The following is a 27,989-nucleotide window of genomic DNA, read 5'->3' on the forward strand; positions in this document are numbered from 1 at the left end:
GGATGCTGCTGGCATTATTCCAATGTGTATCACCTTGTGCTGCTCCCCCAACCCTCCCTGCCCTGGGAACAGCCTGAGCATCCCAGGGATGCTGCTGGCATTATTCCAATGTGTATCACCCCCAGCTCCTGCTGCCCTCGCTGACGGAGCCTTTGGGGAGAAAAGGGATTTTTGGCTGTTGACTCTGAGGCTGCTGTACTTTGTGTCCATCAAGACTGGTCTGCAGCTTCTTTTTTTCCTGCTTTTTAAAGTGGATGGTGAATCTGTACAAATGCTGCTTAGGGCAAGGCTGGATGCTTAAATTACTTTTTGGTATCCATAGATGTAGTGAGGGCTTAGAGAATGACCAGCAGCAAATAGGATCCAAGTTACTGCTGTAAAATATATAGGAATAGTATTTAAAGAAAGAGCATTCAAGAAGGAAACATTCTAACCCCAGAATATTTAGAAGAAAATGTCTTTAAATTTAAAACTGGATGAATCTTCCCTAAGCCAGAAGGATTTCTGCTCTGGATAACTGTAAGCATCCCAAATGCAGGAACACTCTGTGGTATTTTCTTCCAATCCCTGTGTTCTTGTTACCAAAATACTTTACAAAATAATTTGCTGCATCTTCTGATCAAGCAGACAGATTTTACACATTGAACTTCTTCAGAGCCTGACCTCCAGCCCACTTTGCTCTGTGGAAACTCTCTGTTCACTTCACTGACCACTGGATGAGCAAATATTGTATTTGCAGAGGGTTTTTATTGTCCTGCTATTCAGGCATGAGATAAAATCTACTTTTCTGGAACCTAGATTAATTATATTAAATTGATTAATAAAATAAATTAATTATTGTACTTACCCTTTTCACTTCACAATATTTGGCTCCAAGAAGGAATTTACAGTTTCTTGGTTAATGGGCTCATATCCAGCATTTACTGTTTGTGTCTGCAGCAAGCAATCGAGGAGAAGAAAGGAATCTCTGGATACAGCTACACCCAGGAGGAGCTGGAAAGAGTCTCTGCAGTGAAGAGTGAAATGGATGAAGTGAAAGGCCAGACATTAGATAACATGTCTGAAATGGTGATTTTTGTCCTAAACTATTGCATTTCCTCAGTTTGAGTATCTGGTTCTTCACCATATAAAACCCAATTTAATGTTTTTGTTTGGGTTTGTCATTAAGCTCATAATCTGTGCTTATATATATATATATATATATATATAAACATTTCTAACAAATACATCTGTAAAGATAATCTTGACAAAGTTTACTAAAATGTGCATTTCTTTTCTTTAAAATCATACAAATAAATCCTTCTTTTCTCCCCTCCAGAAACTTTAGGGATATCAAATCTTCTTGTCTTTGATTTTTTAACTTTTTTTTTTTTTTTGGTAATTTCAGAAGTGGTTTCATATTTGTTCTTATTTGACACATTATTTGAAAGAGACAAATGGTTTGAATCTGTAATGGAGGCTTTTTCTAAAATGTTTGTAAATCACTGGAGTTAAGCATTTGTTGAAAAGATACTTAATATGCTTAAAGAGCTAAATAGCTTGTCTTTTTCTTTATAGCCTGATTTTCAATTGCCCTTAGAACTGTCATGTTTTAATTTACCTGCCCACATAGCCATAGAAGCAGGAAAGAACTTGAATTTCTAATTTTAAAATATTATAAGAGAGCAAAAAGCAAAACAGCATCTTTTTAACTCATTAGGGCACTTCTAAAATACAATGGGGTAGCTAAAATAGAATTACTCTCAAACAGAAAGGTGGATGCAATTTGAATTTTCAGGCTAAATATATCAAAGTGACTCAGTTTTAGCATTTTCAAGCTTTATTTAACCTGTGCAAATGTATTTGTTTTGTTAAGGATTTCCTCCTTTCTCTGAGCCCCCTCTGTGCATCCCCTTCATCTCCCCTGCTCCTTCAGCTCTTTGGTGTCTGGCACAAGGGCAGTGCCCTGGACTTCTTTGGGATGTCCTCAGTTGGAACAATGGGAGCAGAATTTGCCTCATTTGTGGGAATGACCTCACTGCCAGCTGGGCTTTTCCCTTTTTAATTAGGCCTGAACATCAGTTGGATAATTAAGGCTTCATCACACATTTTTTTTCTCTCCGTATTTTGGTTTACTTCCCTTTCTTTTCACATTCCTAATTACATAAATGTACAATTAGGGTTATAGAGTTAATGAATATTATTTTATCCCTTTCTCAGGTGAAGAAATTGAATGCCATGGTGGCAGAGAAGAAGGCAAGCCTTGCTCCTGTCATCAAAGAGCTGAGGCAGCTGCGTCAGAACTGCCAGGTTTGTAGAAACACTCCTTTCTTTCTGTGTAAACCGAGTCAAACCCACAAATAAATCCAATTTACAGATCTCTGAAGGGCTCCACAAGGACTTGATCAACTCCAAGGCAAAGCTGGAAATAGCAGAATGTGTCAACAGCATTTGCAGCAACATGCTAAAGGTTGGGATTTGTAAAAGCTGACAGTGCAGGCACAGAATTCAGTCCTTTATAGCAATTTAAAAAATTACTACATCAGGGGAAAATGTGAAAAGTCATAGTTCAAACCCAAAGCAAAGTTAGTTTCAGAGTAGTTGCAAAGCTATTTCTGTATTTCAGCACTGGTGGTCCTCACCAACACTGTTTTTCTGAGTGGATTGCAGATAACTTCTCATCCAAATGTTGGCTACATTGATCTAATTCCTGCTTTAGTCTGTGGCACTGACAAATTTGTCCATTTGTTCTCAAAATTTTATAGAGAGCTGGGGAAAAAAAGTCTTTTGGGTGTACAGCTGCCATAAGTTGGCTCATTACCATGGAATTAAATAAACGATTGCATTTATCTATCAGTGAAATTTCCAGAAAACATACTTTTAATGGTTCCATTCAAAGTGTCAGTGATTATGCACAAGTGGCTTTTCATAGGGAACACTTAAAGTGATCCTTCCTTAATGTCTGTTTTTATAATTATTTATCCTTTCTTCTTGCAAACACAGCCTTGTTACCCTGGCAGGGAGCAGAGGGAATTTCCTTCTCTCTGATCCCCAGAATGTGGGGGGTTGGTGGCTTCCCTGCGTAACCACAGCTGTGTGCCAGCCAGGGTCACACTCCAGGAGCTGGGGCTGGTGTGTGAGGGGCCTGAGTGTCACATGCCAGCCAGAGCAAGATTTCACTGACGTGCCCTTTTGCCCTTTTCACCAAGGAATTAACTCAAGAATGTGATGAGAAGAAGATCCAGTATGACAGTTGTGCGGCCGGGCTGGAGACCAACCGCTCGGCGCTGGAGCAGGTGAGGTGGGGCTGGCTCCTGCATGGGGTTGATGCTGGAATACAGTGCTTCCCTGCCCTCCCTCAGCATGAGCAAAGTACAAATCCAGTCAGTGTGACCCACAGGTCATGCCTGGAGCTGCTGTGTGGGGTGGCTGCTGTCACACAGGTCCTGAGCACATGGACTCAGGGTGCAGCTCTGATCAGCAAGGACGTGAGCCTGCCAGAAATGCTGCTGCCCTGCACAGTGTCTGTTAGGGAAGAGTTTGACCAGAAAATAAAGATTAATTGATCAAGACAAATCTTTATATGTAGTTAGCAGTTTCACTGCATTAGCAACAAATTCAGTGGATAATTAATGACTGAAAGTAGTGGAGAGGAGACTTCATTAAGTGTATGTCTTGTATTCCTGCTCTGTCTCACTCCATCACTCCTGTGAATTTTCACTGGGCTTGGTTTCTCAAGGCTCACCCTCAGAAGAATATACTGCAAGGTAAACAGGGAGTTTAAAGTGTGGCTGGATATATAGACAGTTATTTTCCTGCTCTAAAAGTTCCTTCGTACCAGGTGGACCTGGTATGAAATGGACCTTCCAAAGGAACTATTTTACAACAGCAATCAAGGCTCTTCTTCTTGGCAGACAACTCCGAGTCATTTTCTGCCACGTGGTGACAATCACAGCCACTGACCGAGCTGGACATCAGTTGAACTGTAGAATTCATTTTTCCAGCTGATGGTCTGGAAATCACGCAGTGACAGAGCTCTGGAATTGCAAATGCTGTGCAGCCTGGAATGTGTACAGGAATTCCATTGGGACCATGAGGCTTTTTGGGAATGGACCATTTAGAGATGGGAGCAATCCACTTGTCCAGACTCCTCCATGTAATTATTGATTGGTGATTGACATACTATTGGCATGTCTGTTGTTTCTAACATGCACTTTGCAGATGTGTTCCAGGAAATGCTTGTTCACAGCTGTGCCTGGCACTTCAGATGTGCTGAGGAACTGGAGTCTTGGCAGCACTGCTGAAGTGTCTGTTACAAGTCAGGCATTAATAAAAACCTGGTAACAGCCATTTTGCATCTCTGACTGTGACTGAAACTGCAAATCTAAAAACACTCAGTTGTCTTTCACTATAAAAGAGACTTGTGAGAAGCCCAAATTTTATAAACGTTTGAGAAATTATCAGTTCAGGATTATTATTATTATTACTATTGTTAATATTATAAACTCTCGTGGTTCATATGGCAACACAGGGCATCTCCTGGGAGCTTGCAGTCACCATGTGCTTTGGAATCTTCTCTTTTCCCACAGGAAGTGAAAGGGCTTCTTGAGGAGTGTGCCCAGGAAGAGAGCAACTACCATTACATTAACTGCATGAAAAGGGTGAGAGCACAAACTGTTCACCGTGAAATGAAATGGCAATTATAAAATACACACCCGTAGATGTATTTGATGATGTATTTCTTCACAGAGCCTGGAGATCCAGCTGCAGCGTGCCAAGGAGGAGATGAAGGCCTACGTGTCCCCAGACCCGCAGGAGCGGCGCAGGGCGGTTCGGTGAGCGGGGCAGGGCTCTCTCCCCCTGGCAGGATTCTCTCCCCTTGGCAGGATTCTCTCCCCTCGGGGTGACCTGAAGGAGATTGACAAACTGAGGCTGAAGTCAGGAATTTTCTCATTGGCATTTGGGCCGGAGGAGTTCACCTGATAAATTTAGAAACATCATAATAATCTAAAAATAAGCACCTCGGATTCCAGCCTATACTGCTGTGAACGTACAGCCTGTTAGACATACCAGGAGATTTGTCCCTCCCACTGGAGATTCTCAGCCCAGGACAGGCTTGAACTGGCAGCCCCACACTCTGAGGATGGTTCTGCACCATCCCATGAACCTCCACCCTTACCCTCAGTTTCACTGACTCCACTAAAAAGCCACTTCCTTCACCCCATGACTCTTTTCAGGACCCCTCGCCTTTGACTGGCAGCAAGAGAAACAGGAAATACTATAAATTGAGCTGCTGATTATTTTTGGTGTAGTCTTCTATTTTAAATAGAAATTTTTCCTGCCAAAGATGGAAATGTTTTCTGAGAATAAGATATTTCGGATTCATTATCTGTGCTAAGAAGTCTAAATGTTACCATGTTGTAGGGATTTTTTTACACTTAACTAAGTGTAACTTAACTAAATATTTTTGTGAAAGTATCCTGTTGAAAATTTTGTGTATGTTCAATCTTCTAATACAACGTAAAAGCTGAAACAAAATTCAGGCAACAGTCAACAAACTGTTTCAAAATTAAGCATCAGGGAAATCCAAAACATTTATAATTTCCAGTTGGTAAAAGTGTCAAAATAACCAGGGTTTATTCTTCATAATTAGCATTTCAAAGTTTCAGAATATTGCATGAAATAGAAATTCTGTTTTCCAGAAAAGTAAATCTTAGATCCTTGTTGTCAACAAAATAATCCAGTTGGTGTCAGTAGTTTTACAAGGTGGTCTTTGCTTTCCCACCGGAGTATTTCCCAGTCATGAAAACATTCATCAAAACAGTTCTAAAATTCACGTTTGCTCAGTTTTATGGCCATTGATAGGGAAATGTGTCAGACAGTGAGAAAACTCTCTCAGGAGAATCCATCAGACCCTTTCCTGAAGCCCCTTGCACCAGTGGAGCTGCACTCCATGGTCTGGAACAGGAGGCAGAGATCACCAGGAAGGGAAGGAGCAGGGTAACATCCATCACAGAGACCCTCTGCAGGGGTGTGAGGCATGGGAGTGCTCAAACACTGTGTAGTAAAGAGTGTAGCAAAGTAAGAGTAAGCAAAGAATCAAAACTCAAATGTTGGGGAGGGAGAAGAGAAAGGATGAGGAGAGAAAAGGTGATGGAGGCTGACAGGGCTCTTGCTCCATCTCTCAAAATAATGAAAGGCTGTAGGAAATAAGCATTTATCTGATGAAGGAAAGATGAAACAGCACAATTTAGCAGAAGGCTGAACAGATAAAACCTTAGTGATGATGTGAATATTCATGAAGATGAGGACCTGAGGCAGCAGGGTCAGACAGCGAGGAGTGGGAGCTCAGGTTGGTTCACTGCAACTCAGATCCTGGGAATTGAACATCCAGGATGTGGGGACTCACACAGAGCAGCCATCAGAGCACGAGCCCAGCCATGAATCCCAGGTATGGGGAGGGAATGTGAGCAGGCTGTTACCCCTCTGTGCTGTCCCTGTTTCACTTCCCCACTGTGGAAATTATCCTCCCACAGGGACCAGCCGCAGTCCTGACCTTGCTAAGAGGTCACAGAGCTGTCTCCTTTCAGTGAGTTACAGCAACGTTCAGTAGAGAGATCTTAGCAAAATATAAAATGAGACGATGACATTTTTCTCTAGACATCCCTTTAGAACCTGAATGTATTTTTCAGCAAGTGCTGGAATGTAAACGGAGTAAAAATGAACCATAAATAGAATTGCACTTTCCTAACAACATATTGAACAAAAAATGTCTTAATTCAGACCCTCTTTATTGAATATAAACTCTCTGTTCCGTGGAGTCACTTGTTAGGAATGTGAAAAGTTAATTTTCTTTTCTAAAAATAAAAAGTTGTGGGGTTTTAACAAAGTTATTAAGTTACATTCTTTCCAGTCATCATTATAAATAGTAAAGAAAAACTTACTAGGAAAGACATAAAATCTTCTGATGATTACTTTGCATACTCTACTTAAAAAAAAAAAAAAAAAGAGGGTGTTCTGGAGGCCAAATGTGTGAGAACATGTGCTGTGTGCCAGGGCAAAGAAGCAGCTTCAGCCAGGATTGCTGGGATCAGTGGGACAGCACAGCACCTGGAGCAGCCTCAGATCTGTTCTGGCTGGAATTGTCCAAGAGCAAGAGATCCCAATGTGATCCAGCTCCGTTCCTGTAGAGGCAGGAGCAGCTGGCCCCAGGCCCAAGTGCTCCAGTCAAAGTCCTGCAGCACTTGGGAGAAAGGGAAGGAATAAGGGAACACAGAGCTTTGGTCCACACAGCTGCTCTCACACTCCAGGAAACCCTCAGGCTCTGGCATCGTGAAGGGGGACATTTCTTTCTGGAAATTAGGATTTCTTTACTCAGAGGTCATCTACCCTGAGCACTTTGGAAAGCTCTTTAAATGAGCTGGGTTCTTTGGAATTCCACTGGCTGATTCTCACACCAGAACAATGTAATAATTACACACAAAATAGAATTGATTTTTTTTTTCCAAATGGCTCAGTACAAGGTTTTTTTATTATGGTCACATTTCAGAAAAGCTATAGATAAGTCCCTGTGCTGTCTGTGGACAGTGCTGTTGTGGTTTGCATATTTTACTGTCAAGGGTCATGCGTCAGCTTTGGGTATTGCAGAGTGATGAGGCCACTTGATACAGACAGAGGTGGCCAGCCAGGGCTTTCCATGCTGAAAGTCAGCATTAACACTTCTCAGCCTGTGCTCAGGCCCTGAAATGTGAGGGCTGTATTCTGGGAGAGGAAGGTGCAGCATTGCCACTGCACTCAGGGGCCTTGTCAGGCCTGGGCTGAAATGCCATTCCCCCTCATTCCTGGACTTTCCCCCTCATTCCTGGACTTTCTCCCTCATTCCTGGACTTTCCCCCTCATTCCTGGACTTTCTCCCTCATTCCTGGACTTTCCCCCTCATTCCTGGACTTTCCCACTCATCCCAACCCTGCATTCACAGCAGTTAAGGGCTGTGGGTCTGTAAATTCTGACACCTGTACAAGTGAGGCTGTGGCTCCCCTCAGGATGTCACCAGGATAAATGAATTACAAAAAGGATCAGGATCTCATCTGCACGGCCTCACTGTTGCCCTCAAGCTAGAAGGAGCAGTGATCATGCCTGCTTAAAAAATGTAAGAGACCTTAGCCAGTATCACTTTTCCCAGCTGCACAGCTGAGACAAGGAGATCTGATCCTTCATATCAAGGATTCATTTTGTCCAATGACAAAAAGGTTTCTTTGTGTTTCCTCTTCTGTCTCCTTTATGAACCTCCCAATACTTCCATCATTTTCCACGTTTGCATCATTATTCTGTCCTGTTACATAAAACCATGATAAATCATGATAAAATAATTTTATTTTCCTTTAGAGAACAGTATACACGAATTATCCTTGAACAAGAAAACCTTGGGAAGGTAAGAATGAGGCTTTTACCTTGTACAGCCTTTGTACAGTTTGTATTTTTGTGGGGCTGTGGTCAGTCTTTTATAAAAAGCATTGTGCAGCCTACAAAGAAAATTCCATCACTGCTGGCATTGGTAATTAATACCCTGGAAAAGGATCCTGCTCCCTCCTCAGGGCTTGATTTCCTGCAGGGAATAGCATGAGCTGCTGTAAGGGATAGGCAAAGGCTCAATGTGACAGCACATTCCCTGAAAACCATTTGGATAAGACCCTGAAACACAGGGGCATAACGAACTGTGCCAGCTCAGATTTTCTGTTGTATATAAAGCAACCTGTTGAAGACAATAAATTCCGAGCCTGTCACCCTTATCACTGCTGCTAAAGGCCAGGGGATCAGCAGTGTCAGACAAAAGCAGTTGTCCAGTTTTAATCTTGTCTGAAGCTCAGATCAGCAGGGACGAGGCTGGGCTTAGCAAGTCCCACCAAACAGCTTTTATTAATTTCCTTTTCTTAGTCAGTCTGAGTGATTTTTACAGGTCTGGGCTGCCTCTCTTAATAATCAGGAGGGGGTTTAATTGTGAAACATTGATTTTGTGTTAGAGTATCATGGTGGTTGTACCTTGATACTGCAAGGGCTCTGCATGGAAATGATGTCAGATTTTTAGCATAAATTCTCAAATAGATAAGACTAGAGAGTTGAAAACCATGGAAATAGTTGTCAATCCATACAAAGATCTAAGTCCCAGGTGTTAATGCCTTTAGCACTTGCAGGGAGTGTTATCAGGGTGAACAAAACAATATTTCCATAGCATATAAAAATCTCTGTCATTCCAAGCTGCTTATGTGAGCAACTTTTGTGGTGTAGAGCTGTTGCAGAAATCTGATATTTCTGTATTTTTAACAGAAACTACGAGAGAAACAGAAAGTTGTGCGGGAAAGTCACGGGCCGAATATGAAGCAAATGAAAATGTGGCAGGACTTTGAGAAATTAATGGAATGTAAGAGAGAATGTTTTCTGAAACAACAAAATCAAGCAGCCATCGGTCAGATCATTCAGGAAGGAGGTAAAGATAGGCTTGTGTTATGAATTCTTCCTCCTGATACCCACATGAAGTAGAAGGACTCTTGTTAAGTATCGTTGCTTTCTTCAATTCTGCAATTTTTGTACATGGTTTGGTTTTGGTGCATAAACAGAGAGAGCAAAGAAACCCCTCTGGAATCTTTTGCTCCAGTGTCTCCGTGCCCATGTGCCATGGTTGGAAGCTGTCGGGAGGGCTGCACTGGGGTGAACCTGCTCGTAAATCTGTGTTTTATGAGGCCAGGAATGGCAGCATCTACAGGGAGATCAAAGGGAAACAAATCCTTCTGCAGGGTCACAGAAAACTCACGTAATTGCTCTGCCTCTCATTCTCTATCGATAAGGTTACATTTTTGCAAGGCCTGAGAGTCTTGATGTTGTATAATTGTGGCCCTCCTGGCTTGGCCCTGTTGTCCCCATTGTCCTTACTCACCCAGTGTGGCAGCAGGAGCTGTTGGCCTGGCCCCAGCACTCCTGGCCATTCTTTCCTTGCACAGTTGAGCTCAGCTGATTGCCTGGAGAACAATCACTTGGATTCTGAGCTTTTTCCATTATCTTTTGCTGTTGTTGTTTTTAACAGAAGTTTTTTTTCTTGCACATTTACCCCCTTTGTATTTTCTGAGAGTGAAAATGTAAAGAGAGCTCAGCTGAAGCTTTCCCCAGGGAGGAGTTTTGAGCTGTTTTGTCTGCACAGTGCAATTCCAAAGGGATTACACACACAAAGAGGGTCATCCCAGGCCTGGAGGTTATCCGTGGATGTGGATATGGCCCAGGGGTTCTTGCATCTGGCCTGGAGTGCAGCCCTGAGCTGGGAGCCTCAGGCAGCTGTCCCTGCCCTCAGAGAGGGCCCAGGGCTGAGCCTGGGGCACAGGGATGGAGGTGAGGACTCAGAGTGTCCCTCACTCGTCACCATTCCAGATGAGCAGCTCCTGGCCCCTGTCACAGATCAGCAGCACAGAGATAATTCTGTGGGACCAGAACTCCTGCTGTTCTCCCTTGGCTTACTGGATTCCTAGATAGGTTGGTGGGGTTTTTTATAGTTTTTCCTGCCTGAAGTAGAATGTCTTTTTTCAGGATATAAAAAAAAAGTAATTTTGCTTTCTTTGATACCTAACTATGAGATCTTCTGCTGGTGTCTATATCCAGAGAGTATGGTAATTATAGAGTTCCTGGTTTGCCTTTGCATTAAATATATTTGTTAACAGGACTAAAATAAAAGCTGGCAAAACTACATTTTGACTGTATGGTTTTCTTCTTTTTTACATTTTTTAGGTGAAAGAAGGAAATTGTTGGTGGCTGGGCCACAGGAAAAATGAGTTATTTAATTACATTTATTTGAGAAGCTTCCAAAGCTTCCTCACAGTGTGAGGAGTGGGTCTCAGATCCACAGATCCCAGGACATCCTCATGCCAGCCCTCCCACGCTGCCAGATAGCTGCAGATAGTTTTTCCCAACAGCTGCACGCTGACCCCACTCTCCCAGGCCAGGAGAAGAGCAGGGTGCCCCTGGCACGGGGTGGAAGGAAGGCACAGGCACAGGTGGAGCTGTGCCACCACCCCCTGCTCCAGGAGCTGACTGCTGCAGCATCCAGGGAGGCAGGGAAGGAATCTCTGGCAGGGAGAAGCTCAGGAAAGGCCAGGCTGTGTGGGGTGGGCACAGCCATCTCCAGAGACACCTGGGTGCTTTGTGCCTCCTGCCCTGTGCCATCATTCCCACACAGCACCTGCACAGGGGGCAGAGCTGCAGGAGCCATGGCAAAGCCATTCCTGGACTTCCAACGGGGGCGTTCGCTGAAGGCTTGACAGCAACAGTAAAATAACACAGACAGGGAGATGTGAGACATGCTGAAAACGTGGGATAATCACCAAAAATGGACATTTAGGTTACTTAGGAATCAGCCTGTGGTTCAGAGTCACTAGACAGGGCAGGGAGAAAGGGGATTTCATAGACTGGGAGTCAAAACTTTTAACCAAACCTTAGAAATCCTATTTGACTGGACCATTTACACAAAGATGTATGACGGGGATTAGCCCGCTGCCCAGGAAAAAGCAATTCCTTGGAAATTCACAGCAATGATGTGGAGTAAGACTGAGTACAATCATTTTCTAGTTTTCTATTCAGTTACTCTAAAAATAGTTCATCTTTCTTCCTTATAAAAACAGTTTATTGCTAGTTACTCAAAGATGACGTGATTGTTGTTCTGATCTGATTAGTGCTCTGTCATTTGTGCTGCACCAAGAAAGGGCACACATCATGCACTGCAGCAGCAGCAGCAAAATGACTTTCTGAGATGAAGCAAAAAATCATAATAACTGTTATCAAAGGAAAATTGGAAAAACTCAAAGACTATTTTTAGCTTTTTATACAAGTGGACATTTAATAAATGCAGCTTTAATGGATTCTGTTCACTGGCTTTTCCACCTAGTTCAGGATTTGATGGGAGCATTCAAAAATCTTGGAATTTCACCGTTCCTATCTTGCAACATAAAGCTAACTTCTCAGTTTTTTACTTTGTTATTATTACTAGCCTGGCTGGTTAATAAGATTAAACATTCTAAATGGCAAAATACTTGCATTTCTATTGGAAAGGTAAAAAAAAATCAAAAATTTAGGTAAATTTAGGGCAGCAGCACTTACCAAATTTGTCCCAGCTGGAACACCAATCCAAGCAGTCACATGAGCAGCAGCTCACTTTCCAAAGGCTTCTCCTTATCCCTGTCCAGAACTGGATGAGGAGGCATCCCAGCTATAAAACTACTGTAATATTCTGCAGTTTTGAGGGATTTAGTGATGTTGATTTCAGCTGTCCTTGGAGCTACAGCAAGATCCACATGGACCTGAGAGATGAAATAATTCCAGACATCAGAAAGAGGCATGAGAAAGCAACACATCCACTGTTTTGTGGGAGCAGCCATGTACCATCTGGGTATCAGATAATTTGGTTTATATTAGAGGTACCATCTTACTTCCATTTGAACTATAATAACTAAAACGGATGTTATAAAACTTCTTTTCCTACCCAAATCTGCTTATTTTCATCTCTTTACTCTCATGGAGATTACTGCTGAGGATGTCACCTGCATATAGGTGCCACAGTCATGAAGGTTTTTGTGTTTAAATATCCCAGTTTCCAGAGCTTTCTTGACAAGACTTCCCTGCAGTGTGATGCTGCTCTCAGCTGCAGAACAGGCTGCAGCAGAGGTGTCAGCAGTGCCTGGAGATGTCCATGGATCATGAGCTACCTATGCAATCAGTTTGGGATCAGGAACTGGAGCTGCACCTTGGATCAGTGCTCTGTGTCTGGCCCAGAGGCAGCTGGTGCTCCCTCCCTGGTGACTGTCCCCAGAGAGCCATGGATGCCGAGCCCATGGATCCCCTCTCTGGCAGTGCTTGGCCGGCCTGGAGCCAGCTCCCCCAGGAAGGCAGATGGAGACTGACTGAACACAGGGGGCTGGAGCTCTGTCACCTGAAGTGTCCCCTTGGGGTCAAGCTGACACAGAGGGGTGTGGGACACTCCTCCATCACCCTGCCTGGGACAAGGGCAGCTCTGGGTTCTCTCTGGCCCTGTTTGCTCAGAGCTCCTGTAAAAGGCAAATCCCCGTGCCCGGTGTTATCACTCCCGGCAGCAGGTTCCTGCCCCGGGAACGCCGTTAACCCTTCAGCTGCCTCGCTGCAGGGCACTGTAAGGGACTGCCATCCCGCGGCCGTGCCAGCGTTCCAGTAAGGAAGTGTTACACGAATCAACAACTTTATCACAAGGACCCACCTGTCTGGCAACACCCACGGGGGGAGTTGTTTTCTAACAATCAGAATCTGACCTGTTCCCAGCTCGTTTAAAGAGTTCTTTAAATTCTCTCTGAATTTAAGGCGGGCTCTCCAAACGCCCGAGGCAATCCGTGCTATTCCAAGGGCAGCGGGTGAAAAGGGCATTTTTCACACTGGTTTCCCCGATTCCCGTGGTGTGTCATCCTGGGTGAGCAGCTCTGGGCACTTGGAGAAGGAGCAAACATGTCCCAAATAATCAGCAGGAACTGGGAGACAAACCTGACTTTCACAAGCCCTGACTTCAGTGGGAGTTTTGCCAAAACAAGGTCTGCTGGATTTAGCTCTGTTCTTCATCCTGACAGAACAAGCAGGAATTAAAGGGCCCATCATCAGATTTACAGCACACTGAAAGTAAAAATAACAGTAATTATCTAAAATAACGCCTTTCAGCCAACACAAATCAATGTTCCATTGGACATGCTCTAATTTATAACAAAAATTAAATGTTTGTGGAAGATTTTCTCAGCACAAACAATCCGAATAACAAGTCTTGAGCAAAGTGGTTTGACTTTTTGTAGACATTTATGAGAAGCTGTTGCACAAATCCAGTGCTGAAATATTTAGAGTGTTTATCATTTGATTAAAACTGTATTCTTTACCTTGTATTTAAAGGCATTATTTATATTTATTATTAAAAAGTGTATTTTTGCCTTTTTTTTTGCCATTCCATTCTGCATAGCAATGAAAAAACTCCATTTTTGCTCATTAGGATACACACATCCAGCATTTGTTGAAAGCCAGGAGCTGGAGTTTTTCCCTGCAAATGGATCTACTCAAGCCAATGTCTATTTTCCTGCTTCAGTTCAGTCTCTTAATACACAGTAAGATGTCATTTTTAAGCTTCTAAATTTTATTGCAACTGCTCAAGTTCTAAGCCCACTCGTTTATACAATAAGCACTTAATTAAGTCTATTCTTGAAATAGGATAAAGCCCAAACCTGCATTTTTTGCTAAAAATGTTGCTAAATTTTTTTGCAGAAAAAAATGCAGTTGACAGGAATATGAGAAATGGGATCTTACCAGCTATCAAAGAGAAATTCCTTTCTCTCTCCCTTCTTATTTTTCCTGGAATGGAATAGGAAATATGCTTTGTTCTTTGGGAGCAACACCAACAAAACCATAAAGATTTACATCACATACAAATAACGACCAAGTAAGGGAAATAATGAAGGAACCAATCTCCCAATTTCTTTATACATTTTGCAACTGGTTCATACTGAAAAGAACCTAAAAACCATTAAGATTATCTGCAGTTAAAATTGGGGGGGGGGTGGTAATATCTGTTTTTTCTTTTTTAAACAGCAGTTGAATCTCTAAGGTTATAAAGCATTAATAATTCAGCAGTTTACTTGGTTTACACTACCACAGCATTTTCTGGTGAGTAAACCAGGGTTTAGGCATTTCTTTGCAGTTATTATAGAAGTTTTAGAGCCATTAGTGAAGAATTACCCAGAGCAAAAAGGGCTGATTAATTACTTTGGGATTCTAAAAATGGCAACATTTAAAATTAAAATCACATTAAAATCATACATTTTGCTTATCAACTGCTATTTAAAGATGCAGTGCCCTAAAGCAGCTTTCTGTGGACTGCAGCATTAAAACCTTGGAGGTTTGATAAAGTATTTATAAAACACTGTCCCCATCTCCCTCGTTCTTGCTTGGAGCCTGGTGTGTTTTTATAGCGTGTTAAAAAGCAAACAGAACCATCAGAGCACTGAAAGTCACCCACAGACAACCTGCTCCACAAATATTTCACACTCATGTTACATCTTGTGGCCCAAAGGGTTTCTCTCCTTGGTTTTCCCTTCCCGTGGGCTCGGGGAGCAGTGAGGGAGGCAGTTCATGTTCCTGGGGCAGTGAGGGGAATCGGGCAGTGCCAGCATCATCCTGACATGAAATCTCCCCCAGGAAACATCTCCCCCAGCTCCTAACCAGGCTCTAACAGCAAGGTGCAGCGTGGCTCACTCCCAGCGGGCTCTCGCTGTTGTGATACTGCTCCTTTTGGGGTTTTTATTTACTATGCTGCACTTCAAGATTCCTGTGGGAAATGCACCACTCTAAACTCTCAGACCATCAAGGTTCTTTTCTGCTTCTAGGTTTAATCGAAGGGTGAGCATAAAACACAAAGAGAGGGAAAGAGGGAACTCATACACTGGAAAAAGCACTATAAATATTTTCCTGGGGTCATGGACACAACCTTGTATCACTTCACCCAGTGTTGTGGAAAGAATTAGACAAGCCTTTCACGAAATATCTAAAAGGTGTTTACAATTCAATCCCAAATTAACGTGGCTTTTTCTTTAAAGAAAACATCCCCTAATTCTTAATTCTGTTATCAAATTTATTTTCAGCCTTTGAGGGGATTCACTTGCCGGTGACTTGGCAGTGTCAGACAAATGTTTGACTTTTATTCTGACACTTGTTGAAGACTTTGATTGAAACTATATATGTCTAGATAACACCCAACAAAGTGCCCCTCTTGCGTTTGTTTCGAGATATTTTTGGAAACAACAGAGGCGACCTTGGACAGAGCTGCTTTTCCAATTTAGGAATTCATTTGGTCTAAGAGAGTAAAATTATACTCTTTAATCCTTTCGTGTACCCACAAACCAGACAGTTTAATTTTATGCTACTGCAGAATTGTTTTTCTCTACCTTCTTGGCGGTGTTGATCTGTTTAGGATAAGAATTAGTTTGGGTAATCAACAGCTACTTTCAAATGTACATATAAATCATCTCTGATGTATCACACGCCCCTTAAAAATATTGTGTAATCCAGAATCTCAGCAGCCCTTTATGTAACACCTTTGCTCCTCTAGAACCAGTGCCAATAAAAGGTGTTTGCCTTTGTCTTTGCTTAGAAAAACGGGATTTCAAGGCAGAGCTCAGAGACCTGATGTAAAATCTAAATGGGGAGTGGAAGGGGCTGGGATGGGGCTGACACCTGTCCCCTCCAGCACAAAAGGTGTTTGTCAGGCTCCCACTGGAAAAGCCAAGGTCTGGAGCCAGGTCCTCTCTCCCCCAATTGTTCTCTCCTGACTTGGGTTTGCCAGCTGTGTAATTGTCTCTGCAAGGTTTTATTGCATCTAATCACTTAGGATGTGTTAAATAGTTTGCACTTAATTTTCTATACAATCAATATATTTTAATTCATTTGTATCGCTCTGCTACAGACCTCCTGCACTCAGGGACAAAATGGGATTAGTTTGTGGCAATGATAATGCAGTTTCCCTGCTGGAAGTAAAAGGAGAACTGACAGAGTAAATGCTCTTGTCATTTATCCTGTACAAGATTTGCTCTCTTCAATATTAATGTTGTCCAGTGTTACCTAATGATCAAATCCAAGGAATAACATGGAAACTAAATCTAGACATGCCAGTGGGATTTATATGGATAAGTGGCATATGCTGGGGAGTATATTGTTTATATTAATTTGATCACACTGTGTCAATGCACACTTTTAGAGCTCTGTTACACTCTGACTCTGACTGATGGCTCAAGTTCTAACTCCAGAATATCCAGTTCCCTGATTTTATGGCATTGTCATGTAAAGTATTTGTGGACAGCTCAAGAGAAGCGACTCTGATCCTGTGAATCCGTGTGACTACATTGGCACATCCACAAATCAGGTTAAAATGAACTATTTGGTGCAGCAACTCCATCGCAGAATCTCAAAATAATTGACAAACAAGTCATGGTGAATTCTGCTGGCCATGTAGCCAGACCAACATGTTGCTGCATTAATGTTATTTTCTGGATGAACAAACCCCCTCTGGAAGGGAACAGAAGCAAAAGCAGGAATCCAGTCCCTGTCTCTGGGCTGTGGTCTCAGGGCATGCCCAGGATTCCCAACCTGATGTCCCTGTGAAACCTCCTGAGGCTGATCCTGAATATTGTTGTTCAGGGCCCCAAAGCCCCATCCAGCCCGAGGTTTGGGTTGCTGGAACACAAAGGAATGACATCTCCAACGTCACCGAATTTCCCAGCACACGAGTCAGTGTCCTCACTTGGAGTATCCTCAGCTGACCCTGCCACTGCCTGAAAAGCAATTCAGGAGTGAAATCTCTGGACATTTGAGATGTGAGAATTCATTGAAAAGTGTGATGGAAAGGTCAGAACAGATAAAAAACAAACAAACATGATACCGACAGAGATAAAGGCAATTCCTGAAGGAGCTTTTAATTATATTGCAACAAGGAATTTCAAACATAAAAAGCATCACAACTCCTTCATGGAGCTAACTGAGTCAACAGAATGAAATGTGAGATTTTTCTCCTACCCTGAGATTTTTTTAATAATGTCAGAAAGATCAAGAGAAGTCCTGTGTGCATGTGTGCACACAAGGTTGGGTCTCATTTAGAAACCAGAATACAACCTGGAATTTGTGGGCTTGTTCTTTGTACATTTCAGTTTTTAACAAGTGTCTGCTTTGTCCTGTAGCTGAAATACTAATTACACTGAAATAACTGGGAATTCTATTTTTTCTTAGAGGAAATGAAGCTATTTTTAATATTGTATTATATTATTGGAATATTGTTCAATGTTATCTTCAAAAATTGTAAAGATGCATGAATGTGAAAGAGCTGCCAGAGAAAAACTGGCTGGCTTGGAGCATGGTAAGGGATGGGAGAGTTTGGGTTTCTGGTTTATTGCCCCAGGCAGCTCTGGATACAGCTGCTGCTGCTTCTTGTCTGTCTCCTCCTCACTGTGCTGGAATTGGCTGGATTAGCCCTCAAAGAGAAGAGCTGCAGATTTATCACTAAGCACTAAATCTTGCTTTTACATATGAGAACAACTCCAGGGTAACCTCAGTTAATGAATAACCCAGTCAATGGTGAAAGCTCCTATTTAGTCTGATAAATTTGGCCTTAAACAAAAACTTTTGTTGATACAAGCATATACAACAGGGGAATAAAAACATTTTCCCCCATGAGAAATTCAGTGTTGAGAGAAAGAAAGATAATTAAATGTTAATATAGTTTCATGGGGAAAAAGTTATCTTTAAAAAAACCCCACAACTTTAGAATACAAAGTCAAAATTTTCAGGAGAAAATTTAGACTCTTGGGGGAAAAAATACCAAACCCAGGTTCCTTGGTCAATAGAAAAAATTAAAACCAATTCAAAATGCTTTGATGGAGATGTTCTGCTTGCACCATGTACAGCCTGTTACTGAGATGTTCATTTGGAACAGATGAACTCCTCATCACAGGCCCAGCAATGTTTCCAGTATTACATCCCACAAGGAGAGACATGAACCCTGGAGTTTCATAATAAAGGAAATTTCTTTGATACAGCAGCTGCATCAGAGCCAATTTCACCTGCAAACACACAGTGCTAATGCAATTTATCTTTATTTGAAACGATCCATATGGGTACATCCAGTTTTTCTAAAAGGGCATTCAACAGAGAGGTTTGCAATGTTGTGGCTTCCCTGGTGCATAAATATTGAATCCCCAAATACGACATTAGCTAATTAAGTTGGGGCTGATTACTGGCTGCAGGAAAAGAACACATTAAGTGAGCATGGTTAGGCCTGCCCTCTCACTGCACACACTGTGGCTGCTCCCTGAATGCAAGGAGGATGTGGGTTTCCAGGAGATTAACCCCAGCAAAAATTCGCACCTGGAACCTAAAAGGAAGCCAAAATAAAAATTGGATGGAGATTCTTAAGGTGCAGGGTGCTGCCCAGACTGTGTGGAACTTCAGCCAAAGCTTCCTCAAAACAAGAATCCCTCCAGTAAAATGGTGGTGAGAACTCTGCTTTCAGCTGAAGCTGTTCCTTGGCACACCCCAACACATTCCGTGGAACAGTCAGGAAAACCCAAGAGAAGAGGTGGGACTGTCCTGCTCTGTGGCACCTCAGTTTAACCAGCCTGGAATTATGGTGACAATGTTTTTTTCAGTGGTGCTGGCACTACTCTGTGGGACTGCACAATCAGGCTTATCACAATCTCTTGGTGAAAGATGATTATTAACTCAGTTGTTCAGTTTATGGCCACAAAACAACTGAGAGCACAACTGAAGGGGGGGAGAGCTGCAGGTGAGAAGCTGAGACCATGGGACACGAAAAACAAGGGGCTGGAGCTCCCTAAACCATCCTCTCCCTCAAAGAAAACAACTTGTGCAGAGCTGCACCTCTGGCTGCAGTCCCTGTTGTCCTCAATGTGCTTCAGGGACAGTATGAAGACAAATTAGAAAAATAACAACTGTTTTATTAAAAAGCTCCCAAGCCAAGGTGAAATCTTCCCTTCATCAAAACCTGGTCCCCTAATGGATGTTGAGTGATCACAAAGTTAAACAGCAGAAAACAAGACAGAGTTTTATCACTTAAGAAATGCCTACCAGGCAATCAGTGCTGGGAAGGCAGGAAATTAATACTCATAACTTCTGGTTACTCTGGCAGCAGGGTCGTGCTCCTCTCCTTCGTGTGAGTCTCAGAAAATGAAATACCAAGATACAGAATGATCACCTGGGCTTTTGATTTTCCAGGGAATGCTTTTTCCTGCATCACCTCATTGTCCTCCCCTCTGAGAATGTATGCATCTGTTAAAGTGGAACATATAGTTCTGGAAATGTGTCGCCTACACGATGGATAAATCAGACTGAGCCTCTTTCCTGATGTAATGTCTTGGACAGATCCCTCCTGAGCTCCTCCACAGGAATTTGGAACAAACAAAGGGAAATCAGACCGCCCTAATTAGTGCACCCCATCATTTACACTGACTTCATGACTTTTATTTAATGCCACAGTAACTCCCAGACACACTGTACATGGTCTGTGTATTGATAGGTAATACGAGGTAAAATGCAAGAATGGGGAGATTTTAAAAATACTCATGCAAGAAACTGTGGAAAACATCAAAATACAGCAATCCAGTTGTGGGCTATTATGTAATTCAAGGAGACAATATTTTTCAATCTCTTAAGCAATGAAAATTTAAAATATGCAATAAACACTCCATTGCCATGTGTCCTGTTTATGGTCAGTTTAAGGATTGCAGACTGTGCCAGTCTGGTTTGGGCTTTGCCTTTGCCAAATTGAGAGAGAGGTTGTAAAGGAAACATTCCTAACAGTATTTTTCTCAGTAAATGCTTTCATCCTGAGCTTTATTAAAAACACACCTAACTAATGCAAATGTAATAATAACATATCTCATTGCCAGCAGTTTGTGCAGTATCATTAAGATATGCATAAAAATGCCATATAAAATCAAGATGTCTGCTCACAGGAATTGTTAGACTCTCCTTAAGATTAACAGGATGACAATTTCTAGGGGAATAACTCACTCCTGCTCTCAGTATAACCCCTGTGCACGGGATGAACTAACCTCTTTTGAGTCAATCAAGTCACACCTACCTGGGATAAAAGAGTCCGACCCAAATAATCCATAATTAGATCCTCAGCTGCCAGCACTATCAATCTCCTGAGGCCTGGGGTGGCCTGAGCTGCCCTCGTTCTCCAGCTGCATTTCAGGGAACAGGATTCATTCTTGAAAGAAAAGATAAATTTTTCAGGCACGTGGAATACTAAAATAATGTTGTTGGACATTCGTTGTCTTGAAGTATCTTAATTTGTTGCCATTAACATATGATCAGGAACCAGGTGATGACCTTGCCAAGCAGAACAGCAATTATGTTATTGCTTAAGCAACTGGGGGCTGCTTGATGCCTTTTAATACACCTTGAAGGGAAATTCAGATGCTTTTCAAACAGATTTAAGATCTTCATATCGGGTTCAATCTGCCAAAACCACTACCCAAAAGTTCAGCTGCACACACCTTGTACACAAATTCATTTTTAGAAAGACAGAAAACTGGATCAATACTGAAATGATAAAATAATTTATTTCCCTATTATTCTCATATATTGGGTGTTTAATATCTCTTACCTTTCAAGAACATGATATTCTTGGGATAATTCAAATTGATACTCTCTGTTTCCAGTACTATTTTTTCAGTGATCATTACAAAAATGTAGTGGTTACATGAGCCTTTGAAATTCCACAATATCACTTAAAAAAAAAAATAAATATTTCCATTTTAGCAGCTTATGATGTAATTAATTGAAAAATGTTGCATGCAAAGATTTTAATTTTATATAGAATCCCTTATTCACAGCACAGCCCTTATGACACTTAAAACTGTTTGAAAAAGAAAATCTTATTGGTATCAGGTACAAATAAAACTCCTTCCTTTCCAAAACCATCTGGATTAAATTCTTTCAAGCACTAACACACCGAGGCACACAGAATCCTTCCAAAGGATCAGAAGGCCCTCACACAAACTGCAGGGATTTTTTCCCCATTTCTATGGCATATGTTGTATCAGAAAATCACAGTTAAAAGAAATTTCATGCTCAAAATGGAAATCTTTTCTCACATGTACTGCAGCCAGAAATTCCTGTGATGGCAGAATTAAATTTGGCGTTGTTCTCAAATGGTAAGGAAGCTACAATATGGAACAATTACCTTTTTTTTAATTCCTAACTACAGAAATTGTTACTTTCTCTGAACATTTATAATCATCTTAAAGACTCATCAGTAGCTGTCAAAGAAGTCCATTGTCTCTGCCCAGAATTTCTTTTGAATTTTTTAGAGGAATTTGCATATGTGCTGATCTAGAAGAAATAATTAATCCCTTTTTTATGTAAAATGCAATGAGTGCAGCAGATGGGAAGTTATATTCACTTACAAACACATGTAAGCAGCATCTTAACCTCAGCTGAGATTGTTTTTGCCACAACACAGAAAGGTGGACTGCTACCAGGGGGCCACAGCAAGCACATAAATTAAATTCCAGACTGGTCAGACCGAAGAGAGAACAATTTTGGTGATTTCAGTGTCTATCTTCTGCCAATATTTTTATTTTCTTCCTCTAAAAATACCCCTAGAGGAAAAAATCTCACTGCATGTAACTTCTTTCTGTTGAGTCATTTGGTTTGTTTATGAATCCTATGTGGAGGTGCAGTATTCCAAAACGCCTCCTGCATGCAGAATAACTCCCCTCTGAACAGACTCTCTACCTGAGCATCAGGGAAACAAATAAACCTGTAGCTGAGGACATTTCAAGGACAAGGAAAATTACTGTTGAGAGGAGAATTATCTGATTTGCTTTGTGTTTATTTTTACTTATCTCCAGCAATCTGCTCTCCAACAGAAGATGCTTATTTGCAGAGGAGAAAACTGTCTCCTTCTTGGACTGATGCCCAACTGGAGCAATGGTGCCACTAAGGACAAGAAATACACTCTGAGCATGGATTAACTCGTGTAACAGTGACCAGTGTTAGAGAAGCAATGGCTTGTGTCATATATGTCAACTAGTTGAGGATAAATTCTTCATTTCTTCCCATCATGCTTCTTCCCCACTAGGCTAAGTCTGCCTTCCACCCTGGAGGTGCATATTCCCAAGTAAAATATTCTACATGTAAAATTTTAGAATTAATTATTCCCAAAGAACTTGTGTAGGGAGGCTCTAGGGTACAGATCTGTTAATTTATTTTACACATGCTTGCTGCCAAGTTAGGGGGTTTTACAATTTCACAAGAAGTCTTCCTTTGAAGAACTGCTTAGAAAAACTTGTTGAGTCCTGGTGTCCTGTTACAAAGGAACAATTCCAGGTTACCAGCTGAAGAAAACCTGACTGCAGCAGCCTTGGGGGGTGCTCAGGTTAAGAAGCAGAAAAGACCTGTTAAATTTTTTTGCTGCAACTGAGTCACCAAGAAAAGTGAAAAAGGGAAAAAATTAAGGCTCAGCCTTTCCATCTGCTTAAGGCTCAACCCTTATTTTTAGTTTATTTCTCATGCAGTGACTTGGTCTTGCAAACTCTTTCATGCGAGGCATTAACTAAGGCTGAGTTACTGGTGTGCCAGTGATGGTATCCAGTAGTTACTGAATATAAACCTGGGTGTTTGTGTGCTCTGAGTCTTTGCCTCAGTAATATCTTTAAATATAATAGTCTCTGCCTGTTGGCTTGTTTTCTCATAGGGAGGGTGACAGAACATTTTGTGTTCTCTTATCTTCAATAGCAATGAAACAGGAGGAGCTCCACAATGCGAAACCAAATCTACTGCTATTAATACAACATCCCAGCCACAGAGAAGAGATTTGTTTATTTACCAAAGCTAGAGATGCCTCTCTCTGACCTTTCTTGTGCTTGTGCGCTTTAGCTGGGAATAGATTCCTCAGAACTGGGTGCTCTTTTAAAAATATACAGTAAAAAACATACACACAACACCCCCGAAACAGAGCCCAGGCTGCAGCCCAAATTGCATGAGGTGACACACAGCTTTGGGGAGTTAGAATAAGCCTAACTAGGGCACAGTCCATATTCAGTTTTGATTCCTCTGCTGGAGCACAGAGATCAGTCAGCTCTCCAAAGCCCACTCGCCTTCCTCGCTGCCACTCAGCGACACGTCTGACTATAACCATACATGGGCCCATTTCTGTCTGAGGCCAACAGCTCCCTGCAGCCCAAGGAACCTGCCAGGATGGATCTTCTCCTCCTCTGCATAATTGAAACGTGCTTCACGCTGGAAGGTACTTGGTTTAAAAAAAACCCAAACAGAGATTCTTTTCCTGGAATTTGCCCTGCTTTACCTGGGCTTTAAACCAGTGAGAATCCTCACACACACAACTCAAACATTTTTTTAAACTATCTTTTTCACAGTTAGTTGGGTTTAGTGACTGCCTGAACAACTTTAAATAGTATCTGGAAGAGTTAAATCTTGCATTAGCATTAGGGACTCAACCTGGTTTAACCTTACAGACTCAGGATTTTTTTGTTAAGCTGGTGCATCTCTGGTATAGCAAGAGCCTGGAGTTCTCCACAGCTCCCTTTGGTGATCCTTGGTGGACAGCCTGGCACTGAAGTTCCTCAGCTTTCTGCACCTCAGAACAGCAGCCCTGCACCACAGCTGGCAAAAAGGAGTGTGAGTTGGCTCCTCAGCCCCTGAGTTCTCCAGCTCAGCACATTGATTTAACTTACCCCTAATTTTGGTACCTGCTCCATGACTGGTATTTTTTGTCTAAGCAGACTAATAATGACTTACAGAAGCAGATCTGGGAGTAGGAACAGGAAACAAGAGAAGGAACTGGCCCTACGTGTCCTGATTCTAAAGTAATAACCATTAAACCATTTATAAAAGGGAAACAACAGTTATGCCACGTCCTCCTCCAAGAGTTATCACGGAAGGCAGCACCCAGGCTCTTGGTTTGACAATGTCAATCATCTGTAGAATTAGAAATAGGAGGCAAGAGTCCAAAACATGGACTGTCTTTTCTCTATAACCACTGGGCAAAGTTATCTATAAATAAAACCTTCCAAATATTATTCTCAACCATACATCAGTCTAGAAGGCCAAAAACCTGTCTTTCATTACTCCAGAAACTACTTCACACTTCTGAAGGAACTGGTTTGGGAGTGATGCATCCCCTCATGCTCTGACCAACTTCACACTTCATTTTTTATCCAAATCTAAGTAACAGGCTTTGGGGACCTTGTCTGTATTCCTTCCTACTCAAGTCTGTTCCATCTGCCTGATCCCCTTGGTGACTTTATAATACTTCTTTTGTGTCACCACAACTCCTGCTGCCTCCCAGTCAAACTTCCCACACCGAGCAGCACTCCCTGCTTTTGCATCTTCACTGGCTGCATCTGCAAGTGCACGAACAAGGGCTTGTTTGTGTGCACCCAATTTACTATGAGCACTTTCACAATTCAGGTTCAGACACGCAAAGCTCATCTCCACGGAAAAATGTCTAAAAAGCAGGAATTAGGGGAAAGTTCTGTGAGGAACCTGTGGAAAGGGGTCCCTCACCCTGCCTGATTCACAGCTGGGGCTTCTCCCTGGCAGCTGAGACTGGTGATGTGATGTGAGAGGTTAGGCAAGAGTGGGAGCAGATTCCTGTGGGGCTTCACCAGCCAAATTCCTATCTAGCAAAAGGTTGCTACAGCAACTCTGAGCCTCCTGAGATACAGAAATTATTGTAATGGTGCTGAAATGCCTCCCCACTGCTCTGAGACAGGATAAGGATAATCCTTCCCTTTGATACAGAACGGTTGCCCACTGCCACAGTTCACATCACCTCTGCACAAGCACCAGGTTTCCTGAACTTGCCAGGAGCTCATGGCTACTTTTCCCTTTCCCTCATTTACATGCAAACATAGAAATAATAAACCTAAACATCAGACAACAAGAACTACAGTTCCAACACCTTTTTTTTTTCCCCATGGAGACCGTAAGAGAAAAACCAAATCATGTGGCAGAAGTTAATATACTGCTGAGTGGGCTGGACAGAATTTAGCAACCTGTACCAAGCCAAAATATGTATTTTCCAGAGTAGAGTTTGTGGTTCTCAAAAAACTCATAGATAGAAAAAAGCACAAACAAACCAAAGCAGGACAATACCCCTCAGAGCTTCTCAATGACTCAATGTCAGCAGGTTTTTGGCTGCCCCCAGCCTGTGCTTGTTTTCCTCTGGCATCTGTCCCGCTCACAGGTCGTTCAGTCCACTGGACTATGTAATAAATACCAGACAGAGATGATGCTTTAGACAGAACAGGAACACTTGTGACTGAAGCAGGTCCTGAATCTAGAATGGGGTGGCCTGAGGACAATGGGGACATAGAAACAGCAAGTGGTGTACACTACAAGTGGAAAAATTTTCCAAGAACTTCTCCCATCTCCCTCCTTTTCACTTTTCAGCAACCCAGTTTGGTCTAGAAGCCATAAATGAAAACAGCAGGATTGCTGATCTGAAGTAGTACCTGTGCTTACCTGAAATAACTGGATGACATCTAAAATTATTTCTTTGAAAACGGGAGTCACAACTCTTGTACAGATGCCCAGTTTTAACCTGAGCATTACATTTTGGCCACAAGAAAAAAGACTAAATTTCTCTGGGTATAAATCCAGTCAAATCCATGCAGCTACCTCCTGGCTGAATTTGGCCTAACATGCCTAAAAACCCCTTGGGATGGTTCAATTCCAAGCATTGCACTAATCCAATCTCCCGCAGCTGCTGAATGCTGTGATATTTGGTGTCAGCACACGGCATCTGAGACTTTTTGACACAAGCTTGGTGCCATTAATAGAGTATTTCATTGCTTTTTCACTTTTCACCAGGTCTGTGAGCTTTTGGATTAGCACTGAAAAGCTTCAGAACAAACCCTTCTTTCAGTGGGACAAAATATCTCGCTCAAGTCAGAGAAAATTTTTCTTTTTCACTTCTCTCAGTTTAGTGTCTACTGTGAAGATGATTTTTCAGAGATCAAGAAAAGCATATAATGTTTAAAACAAAACATTTGTTAACTTAGGATTTCCTGGATATTTCTGCTTTCTTATTTATACTACGTCCTGGACCTTGTGAAATCACTGTTTAACTTTCAGTATTATTTATGGAAGCAAGCCTGTTGCTGTTTCCAGATCTCACAGAGAACTTTCAGTTTGCAGTTTCAGTACCAGGTGTATAGTTCTGGTTTAAATTAATCAAGTAAAAAAGCAATATAAAGTAAGTATTTAACCCTCTCACACCCTGGCTGGGTCTCCAGAGGTAGGATGTTTTCCTACCTGTAAGCTCTCTCATTGGAGTCAGGCTCCTGAGTCCTCAACCTTCTTCTATGACAATTTGGAATTTGGGAATGCACAGCCTTTTCAGTGCAGCAGAGGTAAGCACTAGTTTTGGGGCTTTTCTGTAGTGCACAGAGAGAGATTTGAAATATTGCCCCCTTGGTTATACATATAAAATACCAAAGCATGGAAAGAGATTCTAGGAAATGAACAAATTTTCTGAGGCTTTGCATGCTGTCACTATTGATCAAAACTCTTCAATCCACAGCAGAAAGAGGCAGACAAGGCACAATGATTCAGTGCACTCGATGTGTGATAAATCATTATCAACTTCTGTGCTGTCAGTGTGACTGCTCTGACTTAACAGCCACGAGGGAAAAAATCAGCTTCAAGCGGGACCCTCCTGAGCACATGGCCCTGGATTTGCAGGCTGTAGCACTTTGTGCTGTCCCCCACAGCTGCAGAAACTGAGTGCAAAGAGATTTAAAACGTGAGCAAATCAGAAATCAACATTTTACATTCATTTGCATGGGCAGAAGTGACCGTGCATACGGGAAATTCACGTGGCTGCTCCAAGCAAGGCTGGAAATGGTTGCACATGAAGGACTATAATGAAAATGATGACAGCAATAATAAGTAACTAATTTAAAACTCTGCTCAGGTGCTGCCTTACCTTGTAGTCCTCTTACTGACACCTGTAGCTTTGTGTCACATGGCAAAAGACACACGGGATCACTGCTCAGGCTGCAGCACCGCACCAGCCTTGGGGAAATCCACTCAGGAGGCTCCTGGGATCACACACAGAAGTTGCAGTCTGATGCTGTTGAAGGATGGAATATTGTTGTTTTCCAATTCTGCTGTTTTTCTTTTAAACCTGGGGAAACGCATCCCTCAGTCTTTATTTAAAAGAGAAAATATTAGGACTTCAAAATCAAGCCCGCAGTGAAATTAGAACATTTCACTGTTAGAAAAAGAAGCCAGGAATCTTGTAATTAAAGATTCCTTCAGGGCATATGCATGGAAAGGCAACCTTTATTCTGGCATTTTCTAACTTCAGTGTACTTGCAAATTATGCATATTTTGGCAAAGATTTTGTATCTGTAAAATGTATATATTATATA

At 42.0% G+C, this 27,989-nt stretch overlaps 1 protein-coding gene and 1 long non-coding RNA gene across 4 annotated transcripts in view; one reads left to right on the top strand and one right to left on the bottom strand.

The window, feature by feature from the left end:
- Positions 1-10,696, top strand: part of IFT81 (intraflagellar transport 81) — a 38,027-nt gene extending 27,331 nt beyond the window's left edge. For both annotated transcript variants that reach the window (XM_038152794.1, XM_038152793.1), the window contains 7 exons: positions 940-1,068; positions 2,200-2,289; positions 3,189-3,275; positions 4,569-4,640; positions 4,729-4,814; positions 8,365-8,410; positions 9,304-10,696. In XM_038152794.1, the coding sequence (XP_038008722.1) occupies positions 940-1,068; positions 2,200-2,289; positions 3,189-3,275; positions 4,569-4,640; positions 4,729-4,814; positions 8,365-8,410; positions 9,304-9,486 (693 nt within the window). In that variant the 3' untranslated portion in view covers positions 9,487-10,696. The remainder of the gene's footprint in view (positions 1-939; positions 1,069-2,199; positions 2,290-3,188; positions 3,276-4,568; positions 4,641-4,728; positions 4,815-8,364; positions 8,411-9,303) is intronic.
- LOC119707587 lies at positions 123-27,982 on the bottom strand. Of its 2 annotated transcripts, none has more exons than XR_005258789.1 (7): positions 27,542-27,982; positions 20,660-20,791; positions 14,323-14,367; positions 13,522-13,597; positions 12,115-12,314; positions 4,695-4,887; positions 123-1,006 (listed from the first exon to the last, which is right to left on the bottom strand). It is a non-coding gene; the product is annotated as an uncharacterized LOC119707587 (long non-coding RNA). The 2 variants fall into 2 exon arrangements; XR_005258788.1 differs by having other exon boundaries at positions 13,522-13,647.
- Between the last annotated feature and the right edge of the window lie 7 nt (positions 27,983-27,989).

The sequence above is a fragment of the Motacilla alba genome, chromosome 15, assembly GCF_015832195.1.
Source record: "Motacilla alba alba isolate MOTALB_02 chromosome 15, Motacilla_alba_V1.0_pri, whole genome shotgun sequence".
Taxonomy (NCBI): Eukaryota; Metazoa; Chordata; class Aves; order Passeriformes; family Motacillidae; genus Motacilla; species Motacilla alba.